At 34.0% G+C, this 13,840-nt stretch overlaps 1 protein-coding gene across 2 annotated transcripts in view; it reads right to left on the bottom strand.

Annotated features, from left to right (window-relative positions):
- Positions 1–13,840, bottom strand: part of nid1b (nidogen 1b) — a 32,865-nt gene that overhangs the window by 2,272 nt on the left and 16,753 nt on the right. For both annotated transcript variants that reach the window (XM_089124779.1, XM_089124780.1), the window contains 4 exons: positions 1,622–1,822; positions 1,166–1,338; positions 801–927; positions 19–190 (listed from right to left, as the gene is read on the bottom strand). In XM_089124779.1, the coding sequence (XP_088980905.1) occupies positions 19–190; positions 801–927; positions 1,166–1,338; positions 1,622–1,822 (673 nt within the window). The remainder of the gene's footprint in view (positions 1–18; positions 191–800; positions 928–1,165; positions 1,339–1,621; positions 1,823–13,840) is intronic.

Genomic DNA, 13,840 nt, shown 5'->3' with positions numbered 1-13,840 from the left:
CTGTGCCCTCACACGCACCCGTGGGCGGGGTCAGCGACGATTGGCCGAGGGTTGACGAGGTCGCTGTCGAAGAGCACGCGGCGCTGGCTGCCGTCCAACCCGGACGCCTCGATGCGGTCCAGGACGGAGTCGGTCCAGAACATGTGCCGGGTCATGTGATCGATGGCGATCCCCTCAGGACTGCCCAGATCTGCTCACACACACACACACACACGGGACGTTACGACTAAAACACTTTATTATTTTTATTCAATTTTATTTGAAGTAAAATAAATATTTTTTTTAAAAATCTAAATAAAACACTTAAAACAATACTTCATTCATAATAATGTACAGTTCAAGTATATCATTTAAATAAAAAAAATTATGAATAAAAAAAATATATATATATATATATATATAAATCATAATAATGCAAGTTATTCATCATTTTCATAAAGTTCGAAATAAAAATAAAACATTCAAATTAAAAAAAAAAAATCTTAAAAAAAACTTTCTAAAAATGATTACAATAAAAATTATAATTAAAATAAATAATTGAATAAAAAATCTAAATAAAACATAAAAAAATTGTAAAAAAAATATAAATAAAATAAAAAAAATAAGAAAAATAATTATAAAATCATAAAATTGTCAAATAAAATATATTACTCATTTAAAAATAAAAGCTGATAAAATGCTTACTAAAAAAGATGAAATATTTTGTTTACCTGCATGCTAACTGTGAACATTCAAATGAAATGTGTAGTTAAATTATTGCAAGATCTGTCAGATCATGTGACATGAGGACTGTAAAGCACCTCTGCTGATGATGACGCTGGTCTGGCCGCCCTTCATCTCGGCTCGACTGATGGACGGCTGAGTGATGTCGGACCAGTAGATCACCTGACCCACACAGTCGAACGCCACCGCGATCACCACTCGACCCTGCACACACACACGTCTGAATCATCCTTTGGAATTGGTCACTGAGCAGGACACACACACTCCGTCTGAGCAGGACACACACACTCATCTGGTGTTTATGAGTTTCTGCGGCTGGAATGTGTCGTTCTGAACTCTTTTAAATCAGGGCGCGTTTACAGAAGAATCGTGAGTTTTTCTGTGATGAACCCTGAGCTGGAGTGTGTGTGTGTGTGTGTGTGTGCATGTGTGTGTGACTCACGGGCACGTGCAGCAGTGTTCGGGCCTCGGCTCTGCTCATGTGACCGCCGTCCAATGGGAGGAGCTCGATCCGGCCGCTCTGGGCGAATAAGATGTTTGCTCCGGGAGTAAGAGGGATGATGTCAGGCCTGGGGGTGGGGCCAATGAGGGGCGGAGCCACATTGTGTTCAATGCCTATGGGAAGAGGGAGGGGCTTAAATATATGGGTCTTTAACAAGCGGCGCCTCTCTCTCTCCAATCCCGCACTGGGTGAGTTACACTGCAGCTCCTCCGCTGGCCACTAGAGGCGCTGCAGAAGAGACTCACACACACACACACACACACACACACACACACACACACACACACACACACAGATATATCTACAGTCTGTGGGGTTTACAGTACAAGCTTCAGTATCAGGGATAAAGTTGAGGTTGTGTGTGTGTGTGTGTGTGTGTGTGTTCTGGGCTCTTACACAGGGGTGTGTGGTCCGCTTGTGTTCTGGATCCGCGGATCTCCTGCCCGTCCGGGTCCACACACCAGCACTGGCCGAGGCCGGCGTGGCACTGGAGCGGGTCGTAGGCCCCGGACCCGTCGCAGGAGGGCACGTACTGACCCGACGGACCCGACCCCAGCACTGCTGCTCGGTGCCGCTCACACACCGTCGGCTCGCTGTCTGCAACACACACACACACACTGCTCTGTGATCATGTGACACACTGCTCTGTGCGAGACGCGGCCGGCTCCGCCTGTCTGGGTTTAAGGGCCCGGGGCCTTCAGGAAGTGGATCCGGGACATCTGGTCCAGATGATCCGTGTGATCGGCGTAAACACACACACACACACACACACACATGTGGCTCCACAGGAAGCGGTTTCATTTGCTGCTGCTTTAAAGGCAGACTGAAACTCTTAATATATGGTTCTGGTCTTATAGTGAATGATTCATTCATTTTGTTTATTAATTATTTTGTATTTATTATTTTTTAATTAATTTATAATTTTAATATTTATTTTAATTAAAAAAATGTATCTGATGCATACGCAAGAGAGTTAAGGCTAAGCAATAATACAAAAAAATTATAAAGTCTTTGTTTTGAGAATAAACTCATTAAATTTCGAGAATAAAGTTGTTATCTGGATGAAAAAGTCATCCAGATTTTTATAGAAAAAAGTCTAAATAAAATGTTGAAAATAAACATTACATCTCGAGAATAAAGTTGCTGTTCTGAGAAAAGATTTGTTAAACTTAGAAGAAAGAAAGTTGAAATAAATAAGGATAGAGATAAGGGGGAGGGGTCATGTGACGACAGGAGGACGCTCGAGGACCAGACGCTGTAATTATCAGGCGTCACACACACACACACACACACATACACGTCTATATTACTAAAAGGGGACTATCACTCTACACTGGCCAAGAGGGGACTAGTGTTTCTGGTCATTTTGAAGAAACAAAAATGACGTACAAAATTCTCTTTTAAGGTCTTTTTTCATAATATAACTTTAAATATGCATTTTTTTATTTTTTAAAAAACATGCCAAGTGGGGACCTGAAACTCTGGCCGATGTCTACCTTACCAACAGGGGACTCATATAGCCTGCAATTGAACTGTATGTCTGTGTGAACAGTGAAGTGAACTGGCAGTGAAATCTTGTCTTCATTTTGTAACTTATACATACTTATACACATATATGTGTGTGTGTGTGGGTGTGTCATTATATAATGCTCAAACATATACATGTCTATATTGCTACACAGCAGTGTCGCTCCACACTGGCGAAGAGGGGACATTCTGAATGATATCTATCCAACCAAGTGGGGACTTTGTGTGTGTGTGTGAACTGGCAGTGAAATCTTTCTTAATTCCGCTTACATTATATATCTATTATATACATTATATATATATATATATATATATATATATATATATATATACATTATATATATATATATATATATATATATATATATATATATATATATATTCACATAGAAAAACGCTGTTTTAAATTGTAATAATATTTCACAATATTACTGTTTTTTTTTATCAAATAATTTCAGCCTTGGTGAGCAGAAGAGACTTCTTAAAAAACATAAACAATCTTACCGATCTAAAACTATATATTTCTATACTACTAACAGCAGTGTCGCTGTACACTGGCGAAGAGGGGACATTCTGAATGATATCTATCCAACCAAGCGGGGACTTTGTGTGTGTGTGTGAACTGGCAGTGAAATCTTTCTTAATTACGCTTACATTATATATCTATTATATACATTATATATATATGAAGAGTTCAGATGCAAAAGCCTCTAAGTGCCATTTGAAATTTTCTTCTAAAATGATCATTTTTATCAAGCTTGTATATTTAAGTTTAGTGATTTCACTTAAATGGCAATGATAATTACCTATTAATTGTTATCTAAGTGAAATTACTGAACTTAAATGTACAAGTTTGATAAAAATCATCATTAAAGATGAAAATTTCAAATGGCATTTAGAGGCTTTTGCATCTGAACTCTTCATATATATATATATATATTTATATATATATATATATATATATATATTCACATAGAAAAACGCTGTTTTAAATTGTAATAATATTTCACAATATTACTGTTTTTTTATCAAATAATTGCAGCCTTGGTGAGCAGAAGAGACTTCTTAAAAAACATAAACAATCTTACCGATCTAAAACTATATATTTCTATACTACTAACAGCAGTGTCGCTGTACACTGGCGAAGAGGGGACATTCTGAATGATATCTATCCAACCAAGCGGGGACTTTGTGTGTGTGTGAACTGGCAGTGAAATCTTTCTTAATTCCGCTTACATTATATATCTATTATATACATTATATATATATATATATATATATTCACATAGAAAAACGCTGTTTTAAATTGTAATAATATTTCACAATATTACTGTTTTTTTTATCAAATAATTGCAGCCTTGGTGAGCAGAAGAGACTTCTTAAAAAACATAAACAATCTTACCGATCTAAAACTATACATTTCTATATTACTAACAGCAGTGTCGCTCCACACTGGCGAAGAGGGGACATTCTGAACGATATCTATCCAACCAAGCGGGGACTTTGTGTGTGTGAACTGGCAGTGAAATCTTTCTTAATTATGCTTACATTATATATCTATTATATACATTATATATATATATATATATATATATATATATATATATGAAGAGTTCAGATGCAAAAGCCTCTAAATGCCATTTGAAATTTTCTTCTTTAATGATGATTTTTATCAAGCTTATATATTCAAGTTCAGTAATTTCACTTAAATGACAATTAATAGGTAATCCTCATTGCAATTAAACTGAAATAACTGAACTTAAATATACAAGCTTGATAAAAATGATCATTCTAAAAGAAAATTTCAAATGGCACTTAGAGGCTTTTGCATCTGAACTCTTCATATATATATATATATATATATTCACATAGAAAAACGCTGTTTTAAATTGTAATAATATTTCACAATATTACTGTTTTTTTTATCAAATAATTTCAGCCTTGGTGAGCAGAAGAGACTTCTTTTAAAAACATAAACAATCTTACCGATCTAAAACTATATATTTCTATACTACTAACAGCAGTGTCGCTGTACACTGGCGAAGAGGGGACATTCTGAACGATATCTATCCAACCAAGTGGGGACTTTGTGTGTGTGAACTGGCAGTGAAATATGTCTTCATTACAGTTAAATTATATATCTATTATATACATTATGTATATATATATATATATACTATTTTTCTTATTTAACGCTCTCTCTTCATATATACTTTCTATGCTTTGTTATGCAGTCCCTAACAATTTACTTGCCATAGTTATGTGCCATTGCACACACATGTCTATATTACTAACATATACATGTATTAACACAGCAGTGTCGCTGCACACTAGCCAAGAGGGTATTTCATTCAACAATAAAATTACTTTAACACTAACTACAGTACTGTTAAGCATACTGTAAAATCAAATAACATTATTTTACTGTAATTTCTTACCATATTAAAGTACAGTATTACACTGTTAATTTTTAATAATACTGTATAGTATTATACAGTTATGAAATGTTATTGTATTTATTTGGTGCTACTGTGTAACCTGTAGAATATGTAGAAAATCCGTAGAAATAGAGTATTATTTAACAGTTAAAATAATATTTCTATGGATTTTCTACATATTCTACAGGTTGCACAGTAGCACTATAGGAAATAGAAAAAAGAACAATTGAAGCTTTAACTGCTCAAGGTTTATTGTGTATTTTCAAACACATTACATTTACATATATACATTTAAATACATGAATAAAATTAAATACATGAATAATAATAATGTAATATAATACAATTTAAATCATGCATGAAAATCATGAACAATCATGCGTTTCAATTCATGCAAAAATGATTATGAACAGGTAAAATAGAAAATATTAAAGGGGCGCTATCTGATCAATCTATTAGAAAGGGGGGGGGCTTAAACTAGATAGTCTATTGGTTTGAGATAGACTGTCTAACTGGTCAGACTGGTCTGTTGCTGATTTTAAAGGGTTTTGGGCTCCTTTATAACTAGAGGACCAGATTTGCAGGGCTGGGAGAAATGTATAAACTAGCTTTGACGAGTAAACCACCAATCCAGATGAGTATTACAAAATGACAAGTTGCACTCTAAAAAAATGCTGGGTTGTTTTAACCCAATTTTTGGGTAGAATATGGACAAAACCAAATGTTGGCTTAAAAATGCAATGTAAAAATTTAACCCAACGGCTGGGTTTGTCCATATTTGGCCCAAAGTTGGGTTAAAACAACCCAGCATTTTTTAGAGTGTGTTATCCAGTGTCCTTTAAAAAAATCTAAACACAAAACAATATCATCATGCACATGTGCCATGAAAAACTTGCATTACGGTATTAACAATCATTTATATGCAGACTTAATGTTCTAACATTTGCAATAGGAAGTTCTCTATCCAAGCTTTTATGCAACTGAACCAGAACAATTCTTAACAACTTGCAGATAGGCAATTATCTGTTCAAAATTCACAGATAGCAAATAATCTGTTTAAAATGTTCTCAGTGGGTCAGTATTTGGCCAAGGTATAGTAGTAGTAGTTGGATAAATAGAATAATTAAATTAGATTAGATTTACAATTCATCGGTCGTCAAGATGGATGGGGTCTTCTTAATATGCACAGCTCACACCTGTGGAAAAGGAGAACAGACGAGACGTTTTTACAGTAAAAGCGTTTTTGTTGTTGTTTTTTTTTAGCTAAACAGCAAAAACAGACAAAATGATGTCTAAAGTGTAATTCACTTAATACTATCTTGTTTGTTGGACTGTTTAAAATCAATTCATTTACGGTCACGTGAAAACGTCAATCTTGCTTGTGTGATACTAAGTTACATCGTATGACAAAAGAAGCTTGACAGGGCGTATTTCCCTTTAAATAAGTAACGTTACATGTCAGTTTACACATAGTTATAAAAACAATTACGATATCAGACAATACTGTAAATGTCACACATAGCTTTGTATTTGGACAAAACTGCACTTTTTGGGCGCTGCGGTAGAGACTGTCACTGAGGTAAACATTAACGTTAACTTAAATAGCAGATTGCCAGGTCAGGATTTACACAAAAATAAGCGTGAAAAAATCAATAAGAGGAATCGAAACTTTAATTTTATAACAATAGGCTAATCCGAATCCTAACCTTGGATATCAGATTTAAGGATACATTTATCGATTTTCAATTCCCAACCCTATAAAGTTATAAAATAATGAACGTGCAGGCGTTTCCACCGACATAACGTGGTAAATAACAAAACTGATTAGATCATTTTGACCTTATAAGAGGCTATGTATGATATACATGTTAATAAAATCACATTTAATCAAGTAACTTCATATAGTTCATGCCGCGGCCAGTTCTAACCTTAATCCGTTAATGTAAGTAACTGATATGGTTTGCATAAAATATATAATTACTAACCAGATATATCATATGTAGGCTATGGCGAAAACATTGCAGACGACAGCGGCGCGATCCACAGCCTGCGCGCTCTCACAGAGGGAATAAGGGAACTGAAGAGTTCTTCATAAAATGGCAGCTTGTTGTGGTTATTTTTCGCAGTCATTTCGTACTTATGTATTTAAATTGACAGTAACATGTCCCTAGGTTACATTGAAGAGTGTCAAATTGTACATCTTATAGTAAAATGTCTAGAATAGATTAAATTGAATACAGAAATTGTGGTCAGCTATTCTATATAACTTTAAAGTTATAGCAAGAATCCATAATAATTATTACTTACCAGATGAAGAAGTTCCTGGTCGGCAGAAAAGACAGCGGCGCACTGACACGACAAACTCTTTCAAAATTCAAATGCGCTCTCATGCACACTGAATTAAGGCTGTTAATGGTCACTGGCCCAGTGCTACATTTCTTTTTTTTTTAATGTAAGAATAATAACATTAGAGGTCTAGCAATTTTACCCGTGGAACTGTGTGTCGAGTTTTTCGCGGTCAGTTTGCACTGCTGTATTTAGATTAACAGTAACTGATAATTTCCCAGAATGCATTGAAATTCTACAGTAACATACTGTCAACTGTGTGCACAGTACATAATTGTTGAAAAAACAAAATAATACTGTGAAAACAACTAAATTCTACTGTAACTTACTGTACATAGATTATACAGTAAGAAACTGTTGACAAAAACTGTATAATCCTGTGAAAACAACAGAAATCGTTTACAGTGTAGTTATGTTTAGGTTTGGGATTAGGGTTACGGGATCTTACATAAAATGGTAAAAAGGGATATATACAGATATCTTTATGACATAGAATATACGTAAATACTTAACGTTTTGTAGTTGTAAAAACATAATAATGTTACTTTTAAATGTTGCAAATACGTATATATTATACATTTCAGCATCTATCCAAACGTACAAAAAAGTATGTTTTCTATCTTTGCAAAAAACTTAAAATACCTACGTATTAACAATGAGACCAGGCTGCTAAAATCATATTGAATTTCGTTGACTAAAACTAGACTAAAACAATTCAGATGACTAAAATATGACAAACTAAATGGCATTTTAGTCAAAAGACTAAAACTAAATCAAAATTTGTTGTCAAAATGAACACTGCTTTAGTTTGAAAATTACTTCAATTATCTTTTTAACTGTTAACTGGTTTCAATCTTATTTATGGAACAGAAAGTTTTTGTTCAGGATAGGTCATTTCTTCTGTTCTGTCGCTCACCTCCACAGGGATCGATCTCGGCGCCCTCCCTTTACTCGTTCTACATGCTACCATTGGGTTCTATATTTTAATAAGACATGGTGTTTCCTTCCATTCTTATGCTGAAGACACCACAATATATATACACCTATTGAGAGAAATGATCCGTCTGCTTCCATTTCTCTTTTATTATGCTAAGATGAGGTTACATCTTGGCTTGCAAAAAAATTGTGTCTTTAAATGAACACAAAACTGAGGTGATAGTTTTCCCCACTGATAATTTTAAGACCACCAGCATCGCTTTGAGGAGCTTCTCTGCATTCAGATCTATGCGGGATTAGGTGTGCTTTTAGATGGGCCTTCAAAACGTGATAAATATCTTCCGTAACTGCATCTAGTTTATCAACTGCATCTAGTTTTTATTTGAGAAGTTGCACAGATACTTGAACATTGGTAGCTGTATTTGTAAGCGCTCAGACCAGTTTACCTAAAACACCTTCAAAAAGCCATCCTGCATTGAAATGTAAATGAGTGTGGGGGGATGTGGGATCAGGGGCGTAGCAATCATTTCAAAAGTGAGGGGGACAGAATGTCAAGCATTTTACATGGTTCATGTTTACATGAAAGACTAAGACTTGTGTATGTGTTTAGTTACTTCTTAATTTTTCAGTTTTTTTTTTAGATTCAGAATATGTTTCAGTGTGAAATACGGTAGAAATATCTTATTCATTTTTGTGTTGATAAGTTTTGAACTTAAATAACAGTCTTGGAAATAATATGTAAGCATGTGCCTGTACAGTAAATCAAGTTTTGTTTGCCAGAAATCAATTCATGTAAATCGAAAGATCTTAGTTTAGCCAAGACTGACCGTGTGATCACTGAGTGAAGAGTTTTGAGAAGTTGTTCAATGTTGTATTATGTTCAGAGTTTTAGCAGTGTTGTGTCGAAGTGAAATATGTAGTTTGGAAGATGTAGTCACTGAATGCATTAATACAACTCTAAAAAGAAAAACAACAACAAAAAAGCAACCTGTAATAGCAGCTGCAAATGGGGCCTTATTTATCACTCAGAAAGAATTAGTGTTAAACACATTTACACAAACTCTAGACACAGAAGGATCATATGTTCCCCACATCATACCAGGACATTTCAATCAAAATTGTGAAATATTTCACTCATTAAGTGTTTGATTTACTCATTCAACTGATGTTCAAAACAACTGTGTAGTTACCGTGCTGCAAAAAAATGCAGACATGTTTCTTTATAAAATAGCAGACACAATACCACTGATATTGAAAAAAAAAGATCTAAATCAACTTCTAGGTTTGGGTGAAGTGAGAGGGTCACAGAGACAGAACTAAAAACCAACTTTGTCAAATAAACTCTAAAAATAAAAGATATTCAAGACTGTGGTATAAATAATTGGATGATCTGACCATAACTCATACTATCCTTGATTTTCTAACTTAGGACATTTCCTTTGTGTGTGATTACACCGCCCTCCCCCACACTAATTAACATATCATGCCTGGAAGGTGTCTAGGTGAAGTGGCCTGAGCGCTTACAAATACAGCTACCAATGTTCAAGTATCTGTGCAACTTCTCAAATAAACTACAATAAACTAGAGAAAATGCTGGGATTTACCCTTCCAAATTTATTTTGTAATGTTTTCTTTTGTAAAAATGTATTTAAAAAATAAATAAATACAAGAATTAGACTATCTACTGTTAACTGCAGTTTGTTACATTATCCATGTTTACAATACTGCACAAAATTATTCCTAATTTTCCCCTTTTGTATAGATTAAATTGGTGATTAAACTGAGACTAACAAAAACACTTGTGGAGGTGTTTAGTTAAATATAATTGTTTTTTTTTTGTTTTGTTTTTAATTCAGATTATATTTCAAAATGGTATTACTGTATAAATATTGCAAATTTTGGTCTTATTCATGTTGTGTTAGGTTTTGAACATCAGTTTTGATTGGAGAATGTAAAGATGTGCAATTTGGTCTTTATAGAACATAAAGTTCTGTTGGTGTTTGTGTTAAGTGTGAAATACATTCATGTAAATCGAAAGACGCCATTGAATAAAAAAATTCCAAAGCAAAATTAAATGATCCACAGTTTGTCACATAAGCCCATTTCACTCCGAGATTCTAGAAAATATACTGATAATTTGTCCCTTGATCTTTTGATTTCTGTTCATCGACAGTACCAGGGATTACAGTATTGTAAACATGGATAATGTAACAAACTGCAGTTAACAGTAGTTTACTTCTTGTTTTTATTTATTTATTAAATACATTTTTACAAAAGAATATGTTACAAAATAAATTTGGAAGGGTAAATCCCAACGTTTTCTCTAGTTTATTGTAGTTTATTTGAGAAGTTGCACAGATACTTGAACATTGGTAGCTGTATTTGTAAGCGCTCAGGCCACTTCACCTAGACACCTTCAAGCCATCTTGCATTGATATGTTAATTAGTGTGGGGGAGGGCGGTGTAATCCCACACAAAGGAAATGTCCTAAGTTAGAAAATCAAGGATAGTATGAGTTATGGTCAGATCATCCAATTATTTATACCACAGTCTTGAATATCTTTTATTTTTAGAGTTTATTTGACAAATTAGGTTTTTAGTTCTGTCTTTGTGACCCTCTCACTTCACCCAAACCTAGAAGTTGATTTAGATCTTTTTTTTTCAATATCAGTGGTATTGTGTCTGCTATTTTAAAAAGAAACATGTCTGCATTTTTTTGCAGCACTGTAACTACACAGTTGTTTTGAACATCAGTTGAATGAGTAAATCAAACACTTAATGAGTGAAATATTTCACAATTTTGAGTGAAATATCCTGGTGTGATGTGGGGAACATATGATCCTTCTGTGTCTAGAGTTTGTGTAAATGTGTTTAACGCTAATTCTTTCTGAGTGATAAATAAGGCCCCATTTGCAGCTGCTATTACAGGTTGCTTTTTTGTTGTTGTTTTTCTTTTTAGAGTTGTATTAATGCATTCAGTGACTACATCTTCCAAACTACATATTTCACTTCGACACAACACTGCTAAAACTCTGAACATAATACAACATTGAACAACTTCTCAAAACTCTTCACTCAGTGATCACACGATCAGTCTTCGCTAAACTGAGATCTTTCAATTTACATGAATTGATTTCTGGCAAACAAAACTTGATCTACTGTACAGGCCAATTTGCACATGCTTAGATATTATTTCCAAGACTGTTATTTAAGTTCAAAACTTATCAACAGACAAACGAATAAGATATTTCTACCGTATTTTACACTGAAACATATTCTGAATCTAAAAAAACAAACAAAAAAAAACAGAAAAATTAAGAATTAACTAAACACGTAAACAAGTCTAAGTCTTCCATATAAACATGAACCAACGAATTCTGAACAGCAAAAAATAGTGCATATTGCTGCCTGTTGTGTGTGTGTGTTTATTCAACGCATTCTCATCCTTTAACGTCATATAGAACGCTATATGCAAAAACGGTGCTATACTACGCACATGGCACCCGTTATCATTAATATAACACGCGCTGTGAGAGCTAAGTTTAGGTGTGGGGTAGGGTCTGCGTATCATATTTACGCTAAAGGATTTATGACGACTTGGGTTCGCGTGTTATATTAATGATAAAGGGTGCCATGTGTGTAGTATAGCGCCATTTTTGCATATAGCGTTCTATGACGTTAAAGGATGAGAACGGTCTGGTTTATTATATGAATGATGTGTTTTGGTAGTTTTAATGCGTTTTGAATGTGAAATGTACTGCAGTGAAGCTGAAGTGAAGAGCTTAAAAAAGTGATAAGTATTTAGAAATAAATACATTCTAATTTAATTTAATTTAATGGGAATATAACATTCTAATGTTGTGGGTTAACAGATTATGATTGGGTTACAAGCATCACCTGATGTCAGTCAGGATAAAAATGTAATGATAAAAAAATAAACAAATCTGGGTAATTTAAGCCCTAAGGGAAACAAGGTTGTTGTTTTTTTTTTTATTATTGATATTGGCCAATATGAGGGACCACAACCCATAAGATTGGTCTTTCATTACAGAAAAGAGGCTCTCCAGTTTGATGGTAAAGGGAACAATGTGTAATTGCTGCTAATATACTGTTATATACTGCTGCTAATATGCTAATATCAAATAATGTTATATCTTTTTATAATTGTATTATGAAATATATGCCTTGTTAAAAAGAATTGAAACATGTTCATAATTGAAACCAAAAGGAGAATTATAAGCATTCCCCAGACTTACTGCTGCCATTGCATTTTATTTATCTAGAGTCTAGATCATGTACAGTTTAGCTTGTGTGGAGACCTGCAATTATACCTTAAAGATATATTTCTGCTTGATTTTATTGAGTTGATAAACTAGATGCAGTTACGGAAGACATTTATCACGTTTTGAAGGCCCATCTAAAAGCACACCTAATCGCGCATAGATCTGAATGCAGAGAAGCTCCTCAAAGCGATGCTGGTGGTCTTAAAATTATCAGTGGGGAAAACTATCACCTCAGTTTTGTGTTCATTTAAAGACACAATTTTTTTGCAAGCAAAGATGTAACCTCATCTTAGCATAATAAAAGAGAAATGGAAGCAGACGGATCATTTCTCTCAATAGGTGTATATATATTGTGGTGTCTTCAGCATAAGAATGGAAGGAAACACCATGTCTTATTAAAATATAGAACCCAATGGTCGCATGTAGAACGAGTAAACGGAGGGCGCCGAGATCGATCCCTGTGGAGGTGAGCGACAGAACAGAAGAAATGACCTATCCTGAACAAAAACTTTCTGTTCCATAAATAAGATTGAAACCAGTTAACTGTTAAAAAGATAATTGAAGTAATTTTCAAACTAAAGTAATATACACCGTAAAAAAAAAAAAAAAATCATGATTTGTTATCATAACGTTGTTTCTTCTGTCAAATCAACTTAGATAATGTATGTGGTTCAGATAACATAATATTTTGAGTTTCTGATTATAAAATCAATCTCCTTCATTGTATTAAGTCAATTTTTCAATTTCAATGAACGTAAAGTTTCAAGGCAACCAGGTAACTTCATTTTTTAAGTTAAACCAACAATAATTGTTTTACAGTGCACACATATCAGTCAAAACTGCTTGTAAAATGTAAAATATAGTCAAATACAACTATTTGTATATTTGTCAAATACAACTTATCAGTAGGCAATAAGCTTAAATGGGATATGTGGACCAATCATATACTGTAAGTATAAAGCCACAACAGAGAATTAATTTTTTAAAGCAATAACTTTCCTGTATTGTCCACAACATAAAGCTTCTGATGTTTTATAGGAATTTCATCGAAAGTGTTATGATATTCTGTATTATTTGTTAGTATG

Source organism: Pimephales promelas, chromosome 21, assembly GCF_988280905.1.
Source record: "Pimephales promelas chromosome 21, fPimPro1.hap1.1, whole genome shotgun sequence".
In the NCBI taxonomy this organism is placed as follows: Eukaryota; Metazoa; Chordata; class Actinopteri; order Cypriniformes; family Leuciscidae; genus Pimephales; species Pimephales promelas.
This window is presented reverse-complemented; position numbering and strand designations above follow the sequence as displayed.